Raw genomic sequence first — 26,388 nt, 5'->3', positions numbered from 1 at the left:
ACCACATAGATGCATTTCAAAATTAAAACTTAAAATTATCAGGCAAAAATTTTTAAAAATTCATTAAATAAGGTTCATATGAAAAAATTATTAATTAAAATTTATTATTGTAAATTATGTTGCCTATTTACGTGATGATAACGAAAATTATTGCTTCAATCAGTTTCGAATTGTCTGAAATAAAAGATGGTACAACTAATTTATTGGAGCGAGATAAAATTTTCTTACAACTGCATTCTGCGTGTAATGCGTAAAAGCAGAAATTTCAAATCACGTGATTAAATTTATCCAATAAAATCCAACGACATACTTATAAGTTAAATCAATTCCCATGGTTGTAGTTTGTTAAATAATAATGTTGGCATTCCTACACAGTTACTTTTTGCTTGTCAAAAGTGACAGAAGTGACCGTGAACCATAACTATTTTAGATGTTGTCCGGTATGATGTCGAATTTTATTGTTTTTACGAATGTTTTCAATTGAATTTGAATAGTTTTTATTTTACATCAAGTGTAAGTGTGGTTTTATATTAGTGTTCTTCATTTACATAGTAAGTATTTCATCTTTTATCGTTATTTTTATGCTTCGGCTCAGATGATGAAGTAAACAACCTAGAACTGGAAATCGATTATATTCCGACTATCCGACATTTAACCATCGTGCTATGAAATTTGTCGAAATATATGAATAAAATTAAAATTCTTTTCGTTTGATTTTGTATATTAGTATCCTTATGATATGAATGTATAGAGAGATATTGTTGTTATACAGTGGGAGTTGAATTGATCTATTAGAAGATCTATTCTGGTAAGTATCAGGTTAGAAAGTTTCCAAATACATATGACAGATTATAGAAATGGCAAATAATTTTTAATCTATCGACACTATTAAAATCATTCTAAAATATATTCATTTCTCACTGAAACTTCGATTTTTTTTCATATTGATCTTCATTATCTGTGTATTATTTTCTTGGAATTAAATATGCTGTGACAATCTAGAATGCAGTTAAATAATTCACATACCTAATCAGGAACTACATTAATAACCTGTTGGAATTATCCCTTAGGGATTTAAACACAGAATAATTTGAATGGTAAGGTTTTAATTAAAAATTTTTGTTGGCGAAAATAACAAAACTTTATTTAATATATGTTAATGGAATAAATTAGTTCTTATTTTAAATATGATTGTAGCTTCTGAATCCCTAATATTATAAGTCATTTATTTTTGGATTATGGATTTAAATTTTTATATGGAAATTCTCAAATTTTTGTGTTTGAAACTGTCAATGTCATATTACTTTTAGATAATTATCTTTATTTTATAATTATTAGTGCTTACTTATGTAAGGACTGAAATACGTGAAGAATATCGAAGATATAAGGGTTGACACTAAAGTTTCAAGATAGACTAATAAAAACAAATATTTATAATTGGCTATGGCTTTATTTTTTTTTTCAAAATGTTCTCTTTCAAGATCAATACACTTTTGTATGGGTTTGGACCGATTATAGAAGCATTTTTTCCATTACGATTGAGGTACCTCCAAAACATGAGATTTAAATGCATGAATCTCTTCAGCACTTCTTCAGGTGTAGAAAAACGTTGACCCTGCAATTTATTTTTGATATACAATAATAAGAAGAAATTATTAGGTGCCAAACAATAACTGTATGGCATCATTTGATGTTTTGACTGTTCAAAAACTTTTTTTCGGAACTGATGTGTAGTGGTGGAGAATGATTCGTCTTCTGGGGTTGGTTTCCCTGATATTTTCAAACACTTATGTCAAAGGTGGTGTTCATGCAATATTGTATGTATGTGAGTGGAGCTAATGCCCAAGTATGCCTCAATCTCAATGTATGTCATATGACGATCTTGCAATATCAGTTTGCGCACAGAATCGATGTTTTTTGGTACAACAACCGATTTAAGACGACGTTCACGAAATTCAAAATATATGTTTCAAGTAAGTGTAAACAACTCAAACAGCACTCGTATCACAACACGTTCGTTCACGATTAAAAATGTCAAACTTGGCAATGTCAGATTTGACATATCCAAATCAGTATTGCCATATCTCAAACCTTAAGTAGCGAACCTCGTATATAAATAATAGATTCACGACTTGTATAATTTCTGCTTTAACTGAGGTAAACTTCATTCAAAACTTGTATGAATTCTTTTAGATTAAAATTTTTTATATTATCGTATTAAATTACTATCATATAATTTAAAAATTGCAATAAAAAATATAATATCATTTTGAACTGTTTACATTACGGATAATAATATTGAAATAAAATTTACCAACCACCCGTATAGATAAACTTGTGATAGTTTAATGAATACTCGTTAAATTATAGCTGTCATTTGAGGTTATGTATTCCATTCAAACATTTATCTATTAAAAGCGTACTTTGTACTTTAATAATTAAAGTTTTAATAGTGAAATACCTCAATTTAATAATAAACAAATAAATCAGTTACTTTTTAATACAACAATATGGCTTTAAGAAATTTAATTCGGGCTTGCACTCATGGATATGGTAAAAGATATTTAAGTAATGAAGTTAAATTACTGTCTGTTAGTGTAAACGACAAAACTGGTGTTGCGACAGTAGAAATGCAACGACCACCTGTTAATAGCTTAAATTTGGATTTGATTAATGAAATATCGGCTACTTTAACCGATCTTGAAAATAACAATTCGAGAGGATTAATTTTAACATCAAAGAAAGATGGTGTATTCAGCGCTGGCTTAGATATATTAGAAATGTATAAACCAGAACAAGAACGATTAAAAGCTTTTTGGATTTCTCTTCAAGACACGTGGTTAAAACTATATGGAAGTTCTTATCCGACAGTAGCTTTAATTAACGGCCATTCACCAGCTGGCGGGTGTCTTCTATCGCTGTGTTGTGAATATAGAATCATGCTCAAGAATTACACAATCGGATTGAACGAAACACAGCTCGGTATTGTAGCTCCCAAGTGGTTCATAAGATCAATGGTTAATGTAATTGGTTTACGTCAAGCTGAATTAGGTCTTACGCAAGGTTATATGTTTAGTACTGATGAAGCTTTGAAAATCGGTATGATAGATGTAATCGTCGATAATAAGGAGGGTGGTTTAATTGAAGCAGATGCTTACTTACAAAGATTTGCGAAAATCCTCCCTGGTCCTAGGTCACTTACAAAAACTTATATCAGGGAGGAATCGATTAAATTCATGGAAGATATTCGTGAAGATGATTTAGAAAGGTTTTTATTGTACACTAATCAGCCTGCAGTTCAAGCTGGACTTGGGAAATATATTGAGAGTTTGAAGAAGAGATCGTCGAAAAATTGAAGATAATTTTGATCAAAATATATTGAAAACTGTGTATTTTGCATATATTACTTTGTGTTGGAATTTTATATTTAATAAATAATTTGATACTAATTGGATTTTATTCCTGGATGTTTATAAGAAGTAATCTTCAGTTGGGATCTTCATAGAAGTACAAATAGAAAGTTTTTATTCATTTAAAAGCATCGAGTTGCAGTTTTAATGTTTTGTACTCATATTTACTAAACTGAAAGTATAAAAATGGATGGAAGTATTAGAATGAGTAAAAGATCACATTTGAACAACTTTAAATGTAGTGTCAATACCAACAATGTATTTTAAGTTGATATACAAGATTGAAATGTTTGATGTTTAGTATTACTAACAAATTATATCACATATTCAGTTGTGTTCGACTATGAACAAAAAATTATGCAGAATAATTACTAAATATGCTATTTTCTTTACAGAAATTTTTTTATATACCGTCCACCACAAAGATTTGAGATGGATTCTTCATGGTAAGATATAAAATATTTATCTTCTTTATTTTATTTTGCAAATGTACAATCCAATTTGATAACTGATATAAGATGTATCTTAATACTACAAAACCTTCAGTAGGTTGGGTTCTGAAGTTCTTTTTTCTTGGGGAAAGAGTTGTTGATCAATTTTTCTTTTTATACGTATATCGATAAAAAATGAAACAACATGTTCTGAATTGAGATTTATTATAGCTCAGTACACTCCTTTGGACTCTTTGTTTAGTGCTAACTTTATCGGTAAAGAAATAGGGGGGGGGGGTGCATTGCTCTTTGCTTTCTGTAGTACTGAAAAGTGGATTGCGATGTGGTAAAAAGTTATAATTCATTTCAGTTTATCCCTTAAGCATCTATGATTAGATAGACAGATACTTCTGTACATAATTATACTGATTTTTTATTATTTTTGTAGACAATGATTGAACAAGGATAAAGACATAAGATGTCGCGTCTATTACAATTTTACACCGTTGAGGTGGGCGATACGAAATTCACCATTTTGAAGAGATACCAAAATCTCAAACCAATTGGATCTGGTGCTCAAGGAATAGTTTGGTAGGTATCAATTAAATTATAGACAGTGTCAATTTAATATATTATACTCATTAGTGTCGCTTTAAGATGTTCCCTGAACTAAAATATCTTTTCGAAATTTCTATGACAAGTGCTGATCTTTAAATGAAAGAATTTGTACTTGAGGTAAGAACTTTGATGATGGAATATACATTGAAATTTTGAACTACTTTTTCATGCCCTCATATAGTCATCAACATCCACCATACTCGACAAATCCGAAAAAATGGTATCCTGGGTTCAAATGATGTATAACAAGGGATTTTAAAGTATGCCATAAAAGATTTAGTTGAAAATTAATGAACTGTGTGTAGTAGTTCAAATGTACCACTAATATTCTTTAATATTGGATCAAATTATCAAAGCAGGGGCTAGTAAGAAATTTGATGATCATCCGGGGTTTAAATATAAGGGATTTTATCAAAATTACTTAAGAAGATTTTTCCTGAAGTTTCCCGGATAGGTTTACCAGACCTCAGTTATAGAAAGTGACTATTTGGTTGATTTTATTGTTAAACTCAACTTAATTAGTTCAGTTTTTGAATTTATTCAAAACTGTATGTAATTATTTTGGCTAATTTTTTACTGTTCCGTATAGCGCTGCTGTAGATACGGCTACTCAACAAAATGTGGCTATCAAAAAACTTAGTAGACCGTTTCAAAACGTTACTCACGCCAAAAGGGCGTACAGAGAGTTTAAACTGATGAAACTCGTAAACCATAAGAATGTAAGTAGCAAAATAATTGCTTTCGGTGTTAACTTACTTTCAATTTTTTATTATATTTTAGATAATTGGTTTACTTAACGCTTTCACTCCACAAAGGACATTAGAAGAATTTCAAGACGTCTATTTAGTCATGGAATTAATGGACGCCAATCTCTGTCAAGTCATTCAAATGGATTTGGATCACGAAAGGATGAGCTATTTACTCTACCAGATGTTGTGCGGTATCAAACATTTACATTCCGCTGGTATAATACACAGGGTATGTACAAATCATGATACTTTTATAAGATTATAGTCGTACTGACACATACAATTAAATTTGTAAAAATACTTTGTAACTGGTTATCAATTTGAGGATTATGGTGTACTTCGAAGGTCGAAACTGTATATTCCTCAAAGTAACCTCGAAAAATTATAAAAACTACCCATCAAAATCATTACACGATGAGAGCAGTATTACTTTTTGAGAAAGACAGTTCAAAGTATACCCAATTAGAGTACACAAAATGGGTTAGCGAATATAGCTTGAGTTTATACTTAACACCCTGTTTACACTACCACTACACCAATACTCACAATTACACTGTTTACCATCAGTCTCTGAAGGCGATAACTGTAGTGTAGTAGTTCAAATGTACCATTTATTTTTTTAATATTAAATAATCAAAGCAGTGGCTAGTACCTTTGAACTTGAACAAACAATTGTGTTAAGTGTTGGATTTAACAATTCCTAACATCAGCATAGACTCAATCTATCCATTTATTTTTTGAAAATATTTATGCATAAAATAAACAACATATTTGAATTGGGGAACATACATCCTCAATATTATGGTGTACCTGTCCAGAAGTACTGTAGAAATGAAATAGGGGGCTACAGCTTACTACTTTTAGAAAAAGACTATTCAAAGTAGACCTAATTGGAGCATGGAAAATGGGTTAGAGGATATTTCTCAAGTTACTAATCTGCAAATCAATGTTTTCATTGTTGTATTTAATGACAAAAGCTTTGTGTAGTAGTTCAAATATACCGTTCAATATTTTTAACATTGTATTAAATGATCAAAGCTTTTTGTAGTAGTTCAAATGTACCATTCGTTTTTTTAATATTCTCAAAAACGCGATAAGTTTCAACAAAATAATACTGGGAGATTGTAATTGATTAGGTATTAGGTTTAAATACATTTTGGAAAGGAAAAAAGTTTTCGAAAGCTTCTAATAGTAGTATAAACGGATTACAAAATATTGCTCAGGTTACTTATTTGAAAATGAAAGATCGGTGTGTAGTAGATCAAATGTACCATTCAACAGTTCAAGGGATACCTAATTGAAGCATACAGAACGGATTACAGTATATTGTTCCTATTACTAATTTCAAAATGTGAGAAATGTGAAGTAGTTCAAATGTACCATTCCTTTTTTTCAAAATTTTATATTTAAAAACACCATATTATTTTGCAATAGTACTAAAAAATTTTAAGTAATTCTTTTTCTACTTTTTTTTTGGTTTTGTACAAATATATTAACAGTTTTCAAGGATTAGAGATACAATAAATTATTGAAATAAAATATTTTTCAAAATCTTCACATAGTAGAAGTAAAAGATGTTCAAAAAAATTTTTTCACTGAAATTTGACATCAAATCCCACAAAGATCTAATCAAAGCATACAGAATGGGTTTCAAGATATTGCTCAGATATAAATTTTTTCAACCAAGTACATCTGGGCAGCTCAGAGAACATACAAGAAAGCTGGGAAATAAAATCCCCAGAAAAAACTTCTAACTAATATGATAGTATAACTGTAACTCAAGTTACAAGACAAAAGAACTACCTGTGTGCATTCTAGGATAGTGTTTGAAAGTTGCAAAATAATGTATATTAGTTATAATAATGGAATATTTATTTATATATAGGATTTGAAACCCAGCAATATAGTAGTAAAATCAGATTGCACGTTGAAGATCTTGGACTTCGGTTTAGCTAGAACCGCTGGTACTACATTCATGATGACACCGTACGTAGTTACAAGATATTATAGAGCACCGGAGGTCATATTAGGTATGGGATATACGGAAAATGTTGATATATGGAGCGTTGGTTGTATAATGGGTGAAATGATCCGCGGAGGAGTGTTATTTCCTGGAACCGATCACATAGATCAATGGAATAAAATTATAGGTAATGTTGTATTTTTTTTTTGGTGAAAATCCTATTTATATTTTGCTCGTTTATCTTCTTAATAATACTGATATGATTTTGATTTCTAGAACAACTTGGTACACCGTCTCAACAATTCATGGTCCGATTACAACCAACTGTGAGAAATTACGTTGAAAACAGACCGAGACATCACGGTTTCAGTTTCGAGAAATTATTTCCCGATGTACTGTTCCCATCTGATAGTAGCGAACACAATAAGCTGAAAGCTTGCCAAGCAAGAGATCTTTTATCTAAAATGTTGGTTATAGATCCTCAGAGCAGGATATCCGTAGACGACGCTCTCTTACATCCTTACATAAACGTGTGGTACGATGAACAGGAAGTTAACGCGGTAAATTTGAAGAAAATAAAATGTGTTGTGGTGGAATTGATGTGATATTGTTTGTTGTAGCCCGCTCCGGGACCGTACGATCACAGCGTAGATGAAAGGGAACACACCGTAGAACAATGGAAAGAACTGATCTACCAAGAGGTTATGGAATATGAAACTTCGCGCGGAAGAATAGCATCTTCCAGTTCTCAACTAAGTCCCGCTGTCAATAGTGAACCCAACGGTATATCATAGTTTACCCAATTATTCGATGATAAGTTTGTTATTTATTGAGTTTCGGTGGAATATTATTTCGCTTGATATTTTTATATTTGCGTCGTTACGTCGCCGGGTTTAACGTAGAAGATAAATTTTTTATTGGTTATAAATATTTTTTATAATCAACTTTTTTTTCGCTGTAAATAATTTACTATTTGCAAAATGCAAAAAATTTGTACCAAAACTACAATTTTAGTAGTATAATTTCCTTTATATTATTAAAAAATTACCATATTTAGCATTTTTTCTAAACTTTTTGAAAATATTTCTTAATAATTATGAAAAAACAAAAATTTTTACTTATGTGAAGTACGGATCTGTTCTTTGTTTACATTGCTAATCCAATGTCTCAAATGACGTCACGTGACGGATTCAATAGATAATGTAAACAAAGAACAGGACCGGATTAGATAGAACGCGAATTTTAAAAAAATCATACTTTTCTAATTATTGATTCTTTTTTATCGACATGTAGAATTTCTTGTTACTAGTTTCTTTATTATCTTCATATTTCTCGATATTTTTCACTTATAAATCGAATTTGAGATCCAGAACTACTGAATTTTAATGAAATGTGCTTATTAATGTATAAAGTTAATATCCAACAAAAAAGTTATCTTCTATTTCGAAATTGCTTTTTTTTCATAAAAATAATGTATCAATACCTAATATTTACATAAAAAATATACAGGATAACCGATTGTTTATATTATAGTCGTGGTAGGAGGGTTGTATAAAAATCTAAAGAAATAAATTAGGTACATCCTGTATGTTGACACTAGGGGTGCATCTACATAATTAAATATAAAAACGCTTGTATTGTATTGGCAAAAATTGTTCATTATTTAATTTACTAAACGGTGATGGATGCGGAATATTGAAATTACATTGGAACCAACTGGATTTTTTTTTGTAAAAACAAGGCTATAAAAAAATTGATGACTGGGATGATATTTACTTCGTTACCACCACTTTTCCTCGCAAAATCCAAATTTTGATAGTTGAAAAGTGATTTGGCTACTACTTCTTTTGTTCCCACTATTTTTGTTCTAAAAATGCTAATTTTGATAGTTGGAAAGTGATTTGGCTACTCCTTTGTTTGTTTCCATTTCTTTTCTTCAAAAAATGCCAATTTTGAAATAATTTGTATAGGATAAATGTGGTTTGGCCACTACTTGCTTTGTTTCCACTAATTTTCTTCAAAAATGCCAGTTTTGAAACAATTTGCATAAATTAAAAGTGATTTGGCTACTACTTCCTTTGTTCTCACTACTTTTCTCCAGAAAATACCAATTTTAAAACAATTTTGATAGTTAAAAAGTGATTTGGCTACGACTTCCTTTGTTTCCACTATTTTTCTTCAAAAAATGCCAATTTTGAAACGCTTTTAATAGTGAGGATATACATATTTTATCAATCCAGTTGATTCCTAATGTCTTACTTAACCCATACTAACGGTTAATTACACCCAGGCAGCTATTTAAGCTATCGAAACTATCATGTGATTTTTTTTCCAGGTTATTGATTTCGAAGCACAAATTCAACTTCATCTAGTCTAGTGTTAAAAATATATTTATAATAATTGTTAACACCAACGACAAACTAGTTATTCACAATAAAAATTTATGGTTATATATGAAGAAGATTTAAGTACAGTTTTAGTACCCCCTCCCCCTCCGTATAATAATGCGTATACTAATGTCTTGAATCATTAGGTGTGTGATAAAAATATTATAAAACCGAGAATACTAGTTTGTATTTATTCAACAGTTTATTCCGAAAATGATAGAACATTGTGTAGTAGTTCAAATGTACCATTAAGTTTTTTTTAAATATTGTGTTTAAAAAAGCCATAAGTTGTAACAAAATTATATCACGAGATTGTATTGGATTTGTTTTAACTTGTTTATTGTGATTTTTTATAAATATTGTAACATTTTTAAGGGAAAATTTTGGTACATATATCATTGGGCTTCGAGATCATTTATTTCCCATTTCCTATATTTGTTATTTGTGAATTTGTTGTGTCTTTTTTTTGATTAAGGTTTTTTTCGTTATAAACTTTTAATTTAATATTGTAATTGGATCTTTTGTTAATATTTTTTTCTCTATATATAAAAATTTAACATCATGGGATTATTTTTATATTATTATCGTTTAATATTTTTTTGATCTAAAATAAAATTATTATTTTTTAAAACCTGGATACAAACCAGTCTTCATTCATGTTATTTTTCAAAATTTATTTTAAAAACGTTGAAATTTGATTAAATTGTACGTTTCACAGTGTTAATTCAAAAATAATAGTATCATAGGTTTGTATAAAATATTTTTTTATCGGCTATAAGAACAATTACAATATTTATTTTATTTAAACGATATTCTTGCCAAATTTTGTTCGTATAAAGGCATTAGTAATATTCTAATTCATACAAGTGTATAAAACTGCAACAATGTACCTGTTCGTACTTTGGGGATCGGTCATATTGACTAAGGTAGCTCTTTCTTCCTAATATAAATGATCACTATATATCTTAACTTCACTAGCTTTTAAACGAAACGATTTCGGTGAGAAATTATTACTGTCGTCGTAGAAGTGCATTAGAATTTAGAATTTTATGGGTTTTATGGTCTGACAAATACCAACAGTTCATCAATTTGTATTGCGAGAGGAAGAAACGAAAATCTTTACACGATAAATATGTACAGTAATCAATTGATTTGAATAATTATTTTTGCAGAACACCAATTATGGAGCATTCTCTTGGATCAGGAATTACTGCTTTGAATTCAATGGAGGATTGCAGATTCCCACTTGTTGACATTAGATTTTTTGTCACTTTTCTTTTACTGTGAAGAATAGAAGGATTAGCAGTTCTTGTAACTGTATGATCTAAAGTTTTACTTCAGAATAACAAAATAAAAAGAAAGTCCTTGGAAACTTCATTATGACATTCTAAAAGTTGTCCAAAAACTTCGTGGTTGTGTAACAAGTGGATCTAGATGTTCGGGAAGTAATCGGGAACACTTTTACTGATGGGAAACTCGAAAATCCTTAATGGTTGACGTTAACCCTAATAGATGTTTTACCACTTTTCTTTTATTGAAGAGTATAGTAACAGTCGATGTAATTTTATGATCTACCAAAATACCTTGTTGATATTTATTTGGAAGAAGGTTTATTTATACAATTCGTTACGAAGCAATTTGATAAAAGAATAAAATTTCTAAAAAAACTTACAACTGTTGAAGCCAAATTGACATCATAGTTCCTACGACCTTCGATTATCTAATAAATATGAATAAAGTTACTAAAAAATGGTCGAAAAAATATTTTTTTGGAGATGGAATAACAAAATACACTGAGAGAAATTTTAGGTATCAAAAAACGAGACTGATTCTGTAAAATATTTTACACAAAACTTTATCATCTGACAACCTCCATCTTTGTGCGCTGATTTACCCCTAGAAATCCACTGTTTGATCTATGGTGTGTTGTGATATATCCATGTTTCATCCATTGTTTTCAAAATGGCACAAAAACTTGTCCATACTGACTAGTTACACAATTGCAAGTGGCTAATTCAAAATTGAAACCGTTAAGTCATGTGACAAGCCTATAGTTGTCAAAATCCCCAAATTTCGTCTATAGAAACCTTACCTAGTCGTCCAGAACGTTTGATTTTTCCATGTTAGTACGAAATTCAAGCAACCACTGTTACTACTCAAATTTACGATGCACATTGCCCAAAATTTGTATGTAGTAAAAATAATATCAAAAGAACACTTTTTTCCATTATCTCCTCAATTAATCTGCTATCAACTTGATTGTCAAAACTTCTTTCGTTAATAATGAGTCAAATACCTGTTAAAAGACCCACCCTCGTATACCGTACAAATATTAAACTTTTGTAATTTGTCATGACAGTGCCGTTTAAAAAAAACGTGCTGAGTATTCATAAAAACATTTGTTCTTGCTGAACATTGTAGTGATAACTTGTTATTTTTTTTATGTGTTGAAGTTCGTGTTTCCTTTGTATATCTTAGAAATATGGTTTTAGAAGATAAGTTTGATCATATTTTCAGTTAACAAATTGCCTGAAACGTTTTCATAAATACACTGCCCCGCAAAATTAACGCACCTCGAGAAACAACAATAAGAAAGTTGTTGGACGTGGAATGCTTGATATTGTTAACAACAATTGAGCTCTAAAAGATCTATAGTATCCCATCCTATATTCAATTTCCTAGGACTGTCTAGGTATCTAGTAATTCTTTTATTCCTGATACTTAAATGCATTTTAGATATCAATTTTGGTCTTCTGGCTCTATGCTATAACTTCACAAGTGCGTGGCATTCACTAACTATGTGAATTGATGTTTTCTAACCTCAAATAGACCTTTTTGAATCAGTTTGGAGCACCACTGAGTGCTAATTCAGTTGGCTGACGTATTCTTTTCTTCATTTCTGGTCACATCTCTCCAGTAGCCCTTATTTCCTTTTATTTCTATCAATATCGATTCCTTAATAGAGTTCTGGTCTTATTTCTCACTTTTTCCTAGTTCCTTCATCATTTCAAATCAGAGCTTAACATTTTAATGTCTTTCCAGCTATCAGACATGATTGCTTTCCATATTTCTTAATCATATTGGACCTGGAAACTAAATTTTCATTTATGTGTCTTTTCCAAGCTTCTAGAGTGTTTTGCCTCAATTACATTCCTTGTATTAGTAACTCTGTTTTCTTCATAAAACTATCCATTCTCTGTCACCTTATTTGTGTACTTGGTTCTACTACTTCGCCCTTCACCATTTGTGATTAGGGTACTTCAAAATTACCTCCAGGAAGTGTAAATTGTAGCTGTAGCTTTGCTTACTAAAAGCACTGATTTTAGTTTTATTGAACACTTGTTGGATAAGGGTTGTAGAGCCTCTATTGGAAGATTTTGGTTCACCAGTATCAATTTGGAGACTTATAGGTGGTTTTCCCAATTTTTGGACTTCTGCGTTAATTTTACAGTGTAGTAGCTTGGTCCTTGAAACACTAGTCATTTTGTTGTGCAATATAAAGTTAGTATAGTTCTTTTGAACTTTAAAGTATAAAATATATGAATTATTTGTTAGTTTCCAGTCATTTTGTCAACTGAACGTATTTGTATAGTTATTTAGTCTTAGTGAACTAGTATTGGAAAAAAATTTAAATCGTAAAAAGAACTCATAGTTTTTACAATTGAACAAAGACAAAAATGATACATTTCCATTTGTATTGTTCAAGTAAAAGTAAGATGCATCCGATCCAAAAACTAATGTCTGTAAAAAGAATTAGTTGGTAAAATATTTCTTACAATAAAAAAAATATAAGAATACAAAAGTTATTTTAATTGAAACCTACCCGTTCACTGCACAAATCATCGGGAGAAAAAAATAAATAAAACTCTATATATGTGAAAAATTTTTATGTAACGATGTTAAACTTCAAACACCTCATTTTTTACTAGCTAAAATTATACCGTCGTATTTCTGTTGGAACCACTTCATGGCGTCTTCTTTTGTAAGTCTATGGGAAAATCCAACTTTACCTTTCTTTGCTCTCCTGTGAGCAACGTTGAATCCTGGTCGACCCAATACTACGTAAAAGTCAAGACCATAAATACCTATGCTTGGGTCATATTTGATACCAAGATCAATGTGTTCTTGGATACCAAAACCAAAGTTACCGGAAGCTGAAAACAAATTCAAGATTTTACAATTATTATATGCAGAAGAAAATCTATGGTTAACAGTATATTTTAAATCATTTCACTATAGGTTACAAGATTTTTGATTTCTTTGGTACTAGTCTAACTTAGAAATAGGTAACAAACCATCAAATATATTAAAAAAAAATAAAGATATATCTAAAGCCTCATCAAAAAATAGCGATATAGTGATATATATATCACTATATATATATATATAGTGATATAGTGATATAGCTCTTCATTCTCATTGTCAAACAGTTATTAAACCACTGAACTTCCATGTCGTCAACTCAAAGCTGAGAAAGGAGTCTCAAAGAAAAATTGATGAATTACAGAGTCCTTTTAGGGTGGAAAATGGTTCTACGAGAAAATTTTAAAACAAAGAAAGCTTTCCAGGCTGGAATCATCACTAAAACTTCTTTTCCAATTTTGATACGAGTAGATCCAAAAGGTATTTGTATCTCAGCAACAACAAGCTTTCCATTATCTTTCTTCTTTGGAAGAAAGAATCCGGTGATGGGAAATGTACAGAAAAGGACAGTACCAAAAAATGAAAGAGCATCAATAAAAACTTTACTGTGAAGGAAAGGAGGCTGGGAAAGAAAATACATCACCCAAACCTCAAAAATACACCATTGAATATGTAGATGGTTCAGGAATCACCACAGAAGCTAGGACTATTGAAGAAATACTAGTAACTCGAATATCTATGTATGGAAAATGATTCTATGAGAAAATTTTCTAACAAATAAGCTTTACCAGACTGGAATCACTCCCTAAAACTTCTTTCCCAATTTTGATAAGGGTAGGTCTGAAAGATATTTGTACGTGAGGGAAAACAAACTTTCTATTAGCTTTCTTTTTTGGAAGAAAGAATGTGGCTATCGCAAATTAAGCAAGGGGATTAAACTTCAGTTCATAAATGAAAAAACTAATTAGAATTTTGTGAGTTATAGATTTTGAAAACAGCTCCGAAGTGGGATATAATGAACCTTAAGATCTTCATATTCTACAGATGTTTACACTAAATAACCTCTAATATGGTTATCGGTACCAAAAAAATTGATATTCGGTTTAGAAAAACCTTATATCCTTTTTTAGCCCAAATCAACATCCTAAATAGAACTATACAAATACGAATATCAGCTTGCTCCAATTAAAAGTGTTTATCAGTAAACTAGTGGGTTTATAATTCAGATATATAAGATTAATGAACCCAACACAATCTAAATGGAAAGTGATTGAACTTATCAACCATTTTAACTTGTAATATCACTACATATTTCCTATTGAATACTAAAATGAAGTTTATAGTGTAAAATTCATTCCTCTTGTTTAAATTTCAATAATCAAGTAACAGGGAGAAAGTAACTGAAATGACTAGAGACTAAAAGATCTGATATGTAAATTTTATGATTAAAACCTTCCTAAACAAAAAAAAAAAAAGAAAAAAAACAACAGATTGGTCCTAAATACTAAATAAACGAGTTGAACATATTGTTACTAAATAAAATGAGAAAAATTGAAATATAAGATTTATTGTAGACTTACCTGAGAAATTATCCCTTCTCAATTCATATTCTCTAACTTTCAAACCCCTTTCTAGGATCTCTTCAGCTTTGGCTCCCCTTACAGTACAATGTACTGCAATTTTTTCGTTACGACGGATACCGAAAGATCTTACAGTATATCTGGCTTTTGAAAATACAGGTTGTTGTCCTGTAAGTTGTTCTAACACCTACAACGATTAATTTTTGTATTTTGGTTCCACAACTGAAAATAATAATTAATTACCTTTGCTGCACGCGTAAGTCTGTCACCAGATTCCCCTACGCAAATGTTTAGACATAATTTACGGATGTGTAATTCTCTCATATGATTTTTTGTTTTGTCTTTAACTTCTTTTTTGTCTTTTCCATCCTTAGCTTTAGCTACGGGCTGAAATTTATAGAATTTACGAAGGTTAAAGTAAAGTTTTAAGTTCTCAGAATTGGTTTATATGTTGCCTTTTTTATTAATGTTTAATAAAAATATAACAAATATTAATAAAATAAATTTGATATTATTCATATATACTATAATTCGTAATAAGTATATCAACATATTTAAGTCCAAAACATCAGCAGACATAGAGGTTATGATATTATTTTTCAATTTTATTAATTAAATTTTTGAAAAATATTAAACAAATTCGAATTTGAGAAGTTTAAATCTATTTATTACGTATGATTTTTGTTAAAATATAGAAGAATTAAACAGATGATTTAAGAAAAATATATTTATTTAGAATTCTACTCACCGCCATTGTTAATCAGACTTGTTAAAGATGGAGCCACGAGTAAAAGAGTGCGTTCTAATCACCGAAGCTTGTCATATGTCAAAAAGCATATTTCATAATAGTGGGAAAATTTTTCGAATTTTATTTAAATTTACAATTATTCTTATATATATTAATTTAACTCTGTATAGTATAATATTAGTTCTAACAACTAACAAATTTTCTAATATCTAAATAATCTTTGATTTTTTCCAATTTATTTCTTATTTGTTTTTCTACAATGAAAAAATTTGAAAGTTTTTCGAAAATATTTTTATATAATATATTTAACATCATTGAATGTTCATAATCTTCAATCTATTTCAAAAAGAACAAGTATCGAGAATATGCTAATGGAAAGTTCCAAGAGGTGAAAAATTGAAGAGATATAATAATATAATTAATAAAAATTATTTAATTGTGGTAAAATAATAATTTAATCAAGGTCAATGCAAGGCCAATTACGGAACGTAGTCCTGACGATGTAATCGACTTTGATTTTCCCATCTACCTTCTTTGTTTATTTATGGTGTATAATAAAAGAGAATGCTATGCTACTAACAATCAGATTGAATCACACATCTGATGAAAATAGAAACTCTTTCACAAAAGATTTACACGAAGTGGAAGGGGAACAAGTCCAGATCAGAAGTGACAGTTTTAATTTTCCTCGATTTTTACTAAAAAATGAGTTTTTTCCAAAGAATAAATGTATTAAAAATAATCGCTTGAATGTAGTGTCGATATAGTGCAAGAAAACTACACGAAATAGTATACAAGGTACTTACAAAAGCCCTGTGGCTTTCTACCTCATGTAAACATTGCCAAGAACGTTTCAGATTAGTCTTTTAATTTCTTTATTATGGAAAAATCTAGTGAACTGTTTCATTTCTTGAACTTGACTTTACAATGTTTCGAAAATTACAAAGAACTGTGAAAATTAGGTGTAATCAATCACGAAAACCTGATGTTAATGTTATATGGGTCAGTGTTTTAGTGTTAGCAGAGCCCAGGATGCACCTCAGCCAAGTAAGTTGTTAATTTTATTCACACATCAAATTTATGTTTTTTTCTGTTTGTATATTAATTTCCATATATTTTTAAGTTTGTTTAGAATCCATTGGAATAGTATTTATTTCAAATAGTGAATTTTACAAATTTTTGTTACATTAAATTACTTTTTTTAGTGTTAATATTCATTTAGTATTGTTTTAATATAATTTTTAATAAACAGTATGTTAGAATAATAATATAATTCATATAAAGCTACTAATTATAATTACATATATAAGGCTCAGTTTCTTTGTACTTGTAAGTTAATGTTAATTTTATTCTATTTTCCAATATTCTATTCATTTGTGGAAAGCTTGTACTGTTTTTATTAGTTTAGGGACATTAAATAAAAAAAAAATGAGAAATATTATCTTAATAACATTTTATGTAATAATAAGTTGAAAATGCCCTTCACCTTCTATTTGGCAATATCCCAGTCTTTTGTACAACATTTTACATCTGGTAATTAAATATTTGTTGCTATACCTTGTATTATACTTATAATGAAACATGTTTTGTATAAGTTTTTAAATATCTTTTCAAAAAGGATTCTAAAGGCGAAAAATCTGTGTAATTTGATGGTTTCCTATATAATTCTAGTTCCTGGACCCTTTTTCAATGAATTCATCACAATTATATATTTTTTGACACTCCTTATATCCTATTGGAAACTGATTTAATTTTTTTGTATAAAGCTAGTTATTTGTGTGAATACATGGGTGTTAAATTTTTATGTCGAACTTAGATTGATTGGAATTTCAAATGTTTTGTAATAAAAAATGCAATTTTAATTTTTCCAATTATCATACCGGGAATGAGTAATTTTTTTAACAAAGCTATTAAATCATATCTCATGATGGAACATTGAATTTCGTTGTGCAATAATTATTAATTTTTTATCAGGGAATATTAATTTCTTATATTTCATTTATAGATTTTTATTTTATAATTTAAAATCGTCCATAAAGGATTACCTATTAGATTATTGTTTTCATATTAAAAATATCAAAAATTTCATTTTTTTGCATTTTGCATTTTATTCATTCGAAATAGAAACTTATCATTCTAAATATTATAAAGATGATACCCAAAAGATATGCAACACTCATTACAAGTAATATTTTAATGTTAAATGAATATACAAGGTGTCTCAAAAATATTATTTTCTTTATCTCATTTTAATAGTAATGATATTGAAGTTTTTTTGCTGTATGCCCAATATTGAATTATTAGCTTTGTTGGGTGGTGTGATTCCAAATCAGTTTAGGGATTGATCGCATGCACACACAAAGCTCAGATTTTTTCTAACATACAGGATTTCTTGATACTTTCATTGTATGCAAGCTTCTAGGGAGAAATCTAGTTAATTTTGGATTAAAAACCAACTAAAAGTCAGCATGAGTTAACTGATTGTAGTATTTTTATAAAAAAAAAATCGTTTCTGGTTGCAAGTTTAACCTTGTTGGTTGGTGATTTTGTTGTCCTTTCTAAATCTAATCAAGGACTTTGATTAAAACATTTAATACCAATAAGCAAACTATAAGGGCTTACTTGCTAGTTTAACATGGCACAAGTGAGTACTGGCCACCTATAGATGACCAATGGCATTCCATATTATTAGATGACCGTGTTAAGTTGGAAAACCTGTCACTACTCGATTTTCGCGCCTTTTGAGCAGAGCAGTTGTTTGGTTAGCAGCTATGTGTACCTATGTGCAACATTTTTAGCTTGTTCTAATTTGCGATTCATTGAGGAAATACAGCCTGTATGTTGTTCTCACGGTTTCGAACTATATTATTAGTTCCAAAGGTGAAAGATCTAGTAGGGCTTTTGTTTGAGGCACTGTACTCTTTCCATTTGCACTCTAGTTTTTATTTTATCGATATAGGACCATCACGTGATGGCTCCATACGTTAAAATGTATGTATCCAGTGGAGTATCTTCTATGAAATACCTAATGTACAACCAAATGCCCTTCTACATGACCAAATCGTATTTGGTACTTATGTGTTCTTGCCAGAGCAATTTTGGATCCAAAGTGACTCCTATATTTTACCTTCTGGTAAAAAGAACGAGCTCGGTTATTTTTGGGTTAATCTTTAGCTCCTGAGATTGTTACCATCTGTTCATGTACTGCAAGGCGCTTGACATGGGACCTGGCAAGAAGGCGACGCCCTTTTTTCAACAAAGAATAACTTGATGGTCTAAAAAGCTCTCGAAAGTATACTTATACGAGTATACGTTTGTTTACGTTATAAGTTGAGGTGATGTACTGAAATAGCTTATGTTGAAAGTAAAAAAATTTCACTATTTCACACTTGAATGTATATTTAAGAGAAATAATAAAATAGAAATATTTTTTGATGTAATTATCTTTCCAGGACATGGTATTAAAACTTATTTAGTACAGCAAGCATCCGAAACAGCTTTATCAGACAACAAAATTGAACAATCCATTGACAGTGTAATGGCAACATCATTCACTAATATGAATATTACAAATCCTATCAAAGGACTTGTTAGTAAAAGAAGAAATAGATACAAGAAGGACGGTTTCAATCTAGATTTGACTTGTATCCTTTTCATTATAACATATAAACGTATATGATTGAATAGTTTAGGTTCCTTAATATTTTTTTTCTAGATATAACCGAAAATATAATAGCTATGGGATACCCGGCTTCAAAAATAGAAGGCGTATACCGTAATCACATAGACGACGTGGTGAAATTTCTCGACAAGAAACACCCCGACCACTACTACATCTACAATTTATGTTCGGAACGTAGTTACGATAAAATCAAATTCCACAACAGAGTGAAAATATTCCCCTTCGACGATCACAATCCCCCCAAAATCGATTCGATCAAACCCTTCTGCAACGACGTCCAGGAATGGTTGTCGAAAGACAAGAAGAACGTCGCCGTGGTCCATTGCAAAGCCGGAAAGGGTAGAACCGGAACGATGATATGCTGTTATCTTCTACACAGCGGTATGTACAAGACAGCGGAATCGGCTTTGAATTATTACGGGCAAACTAGGACCCAGGATAAGAAAGGAGTGACGATTCCGAGTCAAGTACGTTACGTGCAGTACTACGAGACTTTGTTTAAAAATCAACTCGATTATACCCCGGTTTCTATGTACATAAAGGAGTTTATACTTAATCCGGTGCCGAATTTTACGGGAGGACAGGGTTGCCTCTCTTTAACTATATCCCATCAAACTCTATTTAAAGAAGGTAAGAAAAATATGTTTTAATACCATTATTATTGTATTTTGAATGTATCGAGTGGAATTTATATTAACGGTACCAGTTAAATTGGTAGTTGTGTTGTATATGGGTCGTACATCGTAATAATTGTGTTCAAGTCATCAATAAATTGTTGTCTGATCGGTAAAATGGTAGAGGAATGTAGGAAATTCGTAAATTGTTAGGTTATGTCTTTTTGTTTAATTTATTTCTTGAAATTTACCAATACTAATGAACCAAATGTTCAAAATTTACTTAAAATATTTTGATCTGTACACATAAATACGAATCCTTAACAAAAATTAATCAAAAGTTTACAATTTACATATTAATCAGTATAACAATATACAAATCCAAACACTATGAACCAAATGTTTGAAATTAACTTTGGTTAGCACAAATTTAAAATTTAAAACACTTTTTGTCATTTGGTTACTAACATCAATCACTAGTCTGAATGATATACCGTCTGTTTCCCAAAAATATGAAAAATTTTGCTGGAAATGTTTTATTAAAAAGTAATTGTGTCAGTAAAATTACATAAAAGTCATTAATTCAGTGTTGTCTAATCGTTAAAATAGTCGTGGAACATAGGAAATTGAGAAATTGTAAGGTTATGGCTTTTTGTTACATTTATTCGACTGTTTGATTAAAATTTATCTAAAATATTGTGATCTGTATAGACATATATATAAATCTGTAACACTAATGAATCGAATGTTTCAAATTTACCCACAGCATTTTTATTTGTAGACATAAATACAAATTCATAAGAATAATGAACCAAATGTTTAAAATTTACTTTGATTAGCATCAATTTATCATATAAAACACTTTTTGCCATTTGGTTACTTACATCAATCACTACTCAGGCAAATATACAAATCGGTAAAATACTTTCCTGTTTCATTTATTCAACCGTGTTATCCAAAAAAAAAAGAAAATTTGCCATGGAAATTAATAAATTGGGAGGTTATGTTTTTCTATTTTCTTTATTTAATTCTCCATTTTCTAAAAATTGATAATTTTTATTGACAGAATTATTAAACAAAGTAGATGTGTTGTGTATCACGAAAATCGTGTTTACGTCATCATTGTGCAGTGTTGTCTGATCGTCAAAATAGTTGAGAAATACGGGAAATTTCAAAAAATTATAATTTTCAATTGAACAAAGTAGGTTTGTTGTATATCATGAAAATAATATTCACGTCATCGATGCAGTGTTGTCTAATCGTCTAAATAGTAGTAGAATGTAGGAAACTGATAAATTGTGAGGTTATATCGATTTAATTTGTTTATGCTACAAAAAATAGTTTGTATTAGAATGTATATTATTGAATTATTTATCATAACCTCATTATACGTTTCCTTGACCTAAATACTTTTTTAAAAGTGTGGCAACGGTTAGATTGTTGACATAACCTCATTATTTAACATTTCCTTGATCTTTATACTTCTTTTAAAGTGTGGCAACGTCGATCAAATGTGTGTGTATCGATTTTTTTGGGTTAACATGCTAAAGTTATACAAAAAAAATGCTTAATGTTCTGTTTTGATATTTGATATTTAATTGTAGGAGACAAGTACACGCCGAAAGTGCAAAAATTGAAAAAGAACGATACGTACGAAGTGAAAAAGAGCGACACATCTTTTACGATAAAATTGGATTACTGCCTACCATTAAAGGGCGATATAAAAGTAGAATTTTATAATAAAACGATGATGAGGAAAGAGAAACTCTTCCAATTTTGGTTCAACACGTTCTTCATCAGCAATACCATGAACGGTTTTCTATCGAGGAACGGGAGCGGCGATGAAGTTTGTTACGTCGTCGATTTCGAGAAAAACGAATTGGACATTGTGAATAAGAAGGACAAACAGAACAAAATGTTTCACGCGGATTTTAAAGTGAGTCTAGTCTACTGTTGATCGAAAAATATTTTTAACCCTAAATATTTAATATAAAAATTATCGCAGCAAAAGAATTTGTGTTTTTTGACATGACTGTGTTTTTTACTGCCTTATTTCTATTCCGATGTCCTTTAATTCCTATTCGTCTACTTTTATCTTCGTGTGCTTCTAATTCTGCTTCCGTCAATTCTCCTCATAACAAGTTTTGTTAAATTTTTCAGTCTCTATTGTTTTTTAGTGCCCTAATTTAACTGATTTTATTTATTGTGTGAGTCACTATGAGTGTTTTGATCCATTTTGATCATTTTCCATTTCAAAACTTGCGTTTTAGACAATTTTCGACATTTTTTTACTATAAAACACGTGTTTTAATCAATTTTAGACAAATTTTCACTCAAAAACATGTGTTTTGATCAATTTTTTATTTGAAAATATGAGTTTCAATCAATTTTGTAAGGTAAAGCAGGTGTTTCAATCAAATCTCAACTGTTTTCCATTTAAACTCATCGTTATGAGTGTTTTAATCAATTTTAGACATTTTTTCACTCAAAAACTTGTGTTTCAATCAATTTTTTATTTAAAAATATGAGTTTTAATCAGTTTTGTAAGGTAAAGCAAGCGTTTTAATCAATCACTACTATTTTCCATTTAAAGTCATCGCTATGAGTGTTTTGATCAATTTTAACCATTTTCTATTTCTAAATTTGCGTTTTAGACAATATGCGACTATTTTTTACTATAAAACACGTGTTTTAATAAATTTTAGACTATTTTTCACTCAAAAACTTGTGTTTTAATCAATTTTTTATTTAAAAATATGAGTTCTAATTAATTTTGTAAGGTAAAGCAGGTGTTTTAATCAAATCACCACTATTTTCCATTTAAACTCATCGCTATGAGTGTTTTGATCAATTTTAACCATTTTCTATTTCTAAATTTGCGTTTTAGACAATATGCGACTATTTTTTACTATAAAACACGTGTTTTAATCAATTTTAGACAAATTTTCACTCAAAAACATGTGTTTTAATCAATTTTTTATTTGAAAATATGAGTTTCAATCAATTTTGTAAGGTAAAGCAGGTGTTTCAATCAAATCTCAACTGTTTTCCATTTAAACTCATCGTTATGAGTGTTTTAATCAATTTTAACCATTTTCTATTTCTAAATTTGCGTTTTAGACAATATGCGACTATTTTTTACTATAAAACACGTGTTTTTTATTCAAAATCTTGTGTTTTAATCAATTTTTGATTTGAAAATATGAGTTTTAATCAATTTTGTATGGTAAAGCAGGTGTTTCAATTAAATCTCAACTGTTTTCCATTTAAACTCATCGTTATGAGTGTTTTGATCAATTTTAACCATTTTCTATTTAAAAACTTGTGTTTTAAACAATTTTCAACTCTATATTTTATATGAAATCACCAGTTTTAACCAATTTTTACTTCAAAACGTCGTTTCGAAAACATATGCTTTATTAACGTAGGACGATATTCTATTTCAAAACATGTTTAAATCAATTTTTGATTTTCCTCGTTCAAAGCACGTGTTTTAATCATCTTTCTCTTCCAAAACATGTGTTTTAATCAATTTTTGACATTTCCTATTTAAAATCGAGCGTTTTAATTGACATCTATCTCTATTCAATATCAAAACACAAGTTTTAACCAATTTTTCAATCAAAACAACAGGTGTTTTCAACAACGTTCAAAAACATATGTTTTATCAACGTTGGATGATATTCTACTTCAAAATATATGTTTCAATCAATTTTTGACTCCTTTAATTAAAGACACGTGTTTAAATCAACTTTCTGTTTTTTCGACTCTCCATTTTATAGCAAAGTATCAGTTTTAACCAATTTTTACTTCAAAACAGGTGTTTTAATCAAGGTTGGACGATATTCGTCTTCAAAACTATATGTTCTTATCAATTTTTGACTCTCCTGGTTCAAAATAAATATTTTAACCAATTTTCCGTTCCAAAGCACGTGCTTTAATCAATTTTCGACTCTATTTTATACTAAAACACTAGTTTTCACCAATTTTTACTTCAAAACAGGTGTTTTAACCAACATTTGATTATTATCGATTCCAAAACATATGTTCCAATCAATTTTTGAGTCTTCTACTTTAAGACACGTGTTTTAATTCAACTTTCTTTTCAAAAGCACGTGCTTTAATCAACGTTCGACTATTTTTGATTCCAAAAAAATATGTTTTATCAACATCGGTCGATATTCTACTGTAGCAACATGCATTTTAATCAATTTCTGATTCTCCATTCTAAAACATGCGTTCACCTTTATTATTTCGAAGAATATTCGAGAAAATCTTCGCATATACGTTAATATTTTGGTATATTTTTCAGCTTACGATACTTCTTCAAAGGATCCCCCGAGACGATTGTTGTCCGACGTCGTACGAACGCCACCCCCACGCCCAAGACACTCCCAGCGAAAGTTCAGCCGAATCTTCGGACGATTACACGAATGAAGAAGAAGATTGGGACAGCGGCGAAGGAAATTCCCTATTACCTAAACACGAACCCTGTGATTCCTCTAAAAGTTGATCTTCGATTATTTACTGATTCACATAATACATAACTGTATATATATATATATATATATATATATATATATATATATATATATATATATATATATATATATATATAAAGTTTGTTAGATTGTACATTGGCGTGTACAGATTTTTGTTTTCGCTTCGGACGTTTGTTACAGGGTATAGCGGAAGCTCAGTTTTAGGTTAGGTTATCGAAAATAAGAAGGGTGTGTGCCGAAATGACGGTAGATACTGTACGTTTTGTTGCCCTGAGAGAGTTTATTTGAACGAAAAAATGTTGAAATTAAAAAAAAAACGTTGGGGAACGAAGAGTTTCGATTTTTTTTGTACTCCGGTGTCTATAAGTATTTGTACGATGCTTGTTGTTTATGTTTTGGTTCGGTTTTTCAATTACCGTGTGTTTGTTTCGGTTTTCGATTTTTGTTTCTACTTAAAATCGAGCGTTTTAAACGTTTTTGCCTTATTTCTACTCTAAAACACGTTTTAATAAATTTTTACTATTTATTATCACAAAACATTAGTTTTAGACCTATTGTTTACTACAAAACTTGGTTTTCCACTAATTTTCATCTATTTCTCACTCTAAAATGTGTGTATAGTGATTTTTTATTCTTTCTTATTCCAAAATATGTGTTTTGGCTAATTTTTTCCTCGAATCTATAGTTTCAACTAATTTTGTAATACAAAACGTGTGTTTTAACCATTTTTCTACTGACAAACGTGTGTTTCAGCCAATTTGCTCCACTTTTCGTATTCAAGTCACGAGTTTCAATCCATTCCCTAACCTAAAACGTGTTTCAGTCAATTCTTCACTCTAAAGCACGAGTTTTTTTCATATCTTGTGTTGCATCGAATATTTGGCACATTTCTTATTACATGAGTTTCAATCCATTTTCTAATCTAAGGTATGTGTTTCAACTAATGTTTTACTAGATCAAAACATGAATTTGAAGCAATTTTCTTTTCGAAAACATGTGTTTTAATCAATTTTCTACTGTCAGACATGTGTTTTAGCAATGTTTCTCTCTAAATCACGAGTTTTGACTAATTTTCTACTCCACATCTTGTTTTTCATCATATAATGAATACTTTCAAGTTTCGGTTTATTATCTAACCTAAAATATGTGTTTTAATGAATGTTTGGCGTTTTTCCATCCCAAAACCAATTTTCTCGTGTCAAACGTGTTTCAGTCAATTATTGCAAGTTTCTTCTTCAAAATATGATTTTTAATTCATTTTCTAACCTAAAATGTGTGTTTTTTACCAATTTTTTTATGCCAAAATTGTTTCAGCTACTGTTTCATTCTAAAACACGAGTTTCAACCAGTTTTCACTCTACATCTGGTGTTTCATCTAATATTGGACAATTTTCTTCTCATTACATTAGTTTCAATCTATTTTCTAACCTAAAATGAGTGTTTTATTCAATATTTGACTTTTTCCTGCTCCAAAACATGAGTTCAAAGCAATTTTTTGATGCCAAACATTTTTCGGCAACTGTTTCATTCCAAAACCTTGTGTTTTCAACCAGTTTTTCAC

At 29.7% G+C, this 26,388-nt stretch overlaps 4 protein-coding genes across 4 annotated transcripts; 3 read left to right on the top strand and 1 right to left on the bottom strand.

Annotated features, from left to right (window-relative positions):
* Positions 1-340: 340 nt before the first annotated feature.
* LOC130892000 (stress-activated protein kinase JNK) lies at positions 341-13,360 on the top strand. Its single transcript, XM_057797169.1, has 9 exons — positions 341-551; positions 3,806-3,856; positions 4,290-4,432; positions 5,049-5,178; positions 5,240-5,437; positions 7,094-7,358; positions 7,448-7,731; positions 7,792-7,954; positions 9,507-13,360. Exons 3-9 carry the CDS (start codon positions 4,320-4,322, stop codon positions 9,512-9,514), a joined length of 1,161 nt encoding a protein of 386 aa, XP_057653152.1. The 5' UTR covers positions 341-551; positions 3,806-3,856; positions 4,290-4,319; the 3' UTR covers positions 9,515-13,360.
* LOC130892006 (enoyl-CoA delta isomerase 1, mitochondrial-like) lies at positions 2,383-3,449 on the top strand. The gene has a single exon (XM_057797177.1). It carries the CDS (start codon positions 2,511-2,513, stop codon positions 3,354-3,356), a length of 846 nt encoding a protein of 281 aa, XP_057653160.1. The 5' UTR covers positions 2,383-2,510; the 3' UTR covers positions 3,357-3,449.
* A 70-nt stretch (positions 13,361-13,430) lies between the features above and the next one.
* LOC130892011 (60S ribosomal protein L11) lies at positions 13,431-16,109 on the bottom strand. Its single transcript, XM_057797182.1, has 4 exons — positions 16,030-16,109; positions 15,525-15,668; positions 15,282-15,468; positions 13,431-13,712 (listed from the first exon to the last, which is right to left on the bottom strand). Exons 1-4 carry the CDS (start codon positions 16,033-16,035, stop codon positions 13,474-13,476), a joined length of 576 nt encoding a protein of 191 aa, XP_057653165.1. The 5' UTR covers positions 16,036-16,109; the 3' UTR covers positions 13,431-13,473.
* A 557-nt stretch (positions 16,110-16,666) lies between these two features.
* Positions 16,667-26,132, top strand: LOC130891998 (phosphatidylinositol 3,4,5-trisphosphate 3-phosphatase and dual-specificity protein phosphatase PTEN). The gene is made up of 5 exons (XM_057797167.1): positions 16,667-17,076; positions 19,482-19,673; positions 19,745-20,341; positions 21,930-22,261; positions 24,638-26,132. Exons 1-5 carry the CDS (start codon positions 17,028-17,030, stop codon positions 24,836-24,838), a joined length of 1,371 nt encoding a protein of 456 aa, XP_057653150.1. The 5' UTR covers positions 16,667-17,027; the 3' UTR covers positions 24,839-26,132.
* Positions 26,133-26,388: the final 256 nt, after the last annotated feature.

Source organism: Diorhabda carinulata, chromosome 3 (genome assembly GCF_026250575.1).
Source record: "Diorhabda carinulata isolate Delta chromosome 3, icDioCari1.1, whole genome shotgun sequence".
Classification (NCBI taxonomy): domain Eukaryota; kingdom Metazoa; phylum Arthropoda; class Insecta; order Coleoptera; family Chrysomelidae; genus Diorhabda; species Diorhabda carinulata.
This window is presented reverse-complemented; position numbering and strand designations above follow the sequence as displayed.

What these genes read in the sequence shown, in the direction of transcription:
- LOC130891998 (XM_057797167.1), top strand. Translation starts at nt 17,028, where the DNA reads ATGGGTCAGTGTTTTAGTGTTAGCAGAGCCCAGGATGCACCTCAGCCA. An exon ending in TCAAACTCTATTTAAAGAAG is followed by an intron (nt 20,342 to 21,929) that starts GTAAGAAAAATA and finishes ATTTAATTGTAG; the next exon opens with GAGACAAGTACACGCCGAAA. An exon ending in TGTTTCACGCGGATTTTAAA is followed by an intron (nt 22,262 to 24,637) that starts GTGAGTCTAGTC and finishes TATATTTTTCAG; the next exon opens with CTTACGATACTTCTTCAAAG.
- LOC130892000 (XM_057797169.1), top strand. Translation starts at nt 4,320, where the DNA reads ATGTCGCGTCTATTACAATTTTACACCGTTGAGGTGGGCGATACGAAA. An exon ending in AACTCGTAAACCATAAGAAT is followed by an intron (nt 5,179 to 5,239) that starts GTAAGTAGCAAA and finishes ATTATATTTTAG; the next exon opens with ATAATTGGTTTACTTAACGC. An exon ending in TCAATGGAATAAAATTATAG is followed by an intron (nt 7,359 to 7,447) that starts GTAATGTTGTAT and finishes TTTGATTTCTAG; the next exon opens with AACAACTTGGTACACCGTCT.
- LOC130892006 (XM_057797177.1), top strand. Translation starts at nt 2,511, where the DNA reads ATGGCTTTAAGAAATTTAATTCGGGCTTGCACTCATGGATATGGTAAA.
- LOC130892011 (XM_057797182.1), bottom strand. An exon ending in GACTTACGCGTGCAGCAAAG is followed by an intron (nt 15,469 to 15,524) that starts GTAATTAATTAT and finishes TAATCGTTGTAG; the next exon opens with GTGTTAGAACAACTTACAGG. An exon ending in GAGAAGGGATAATTTCTCAG is followed by an intron (nt 13,713 to 15,281) that starts GTAAGTCTACAA and finishes ATTTGTTTTCAG; the next exon opens with CTTCCGGTAACTTTGGTTTT.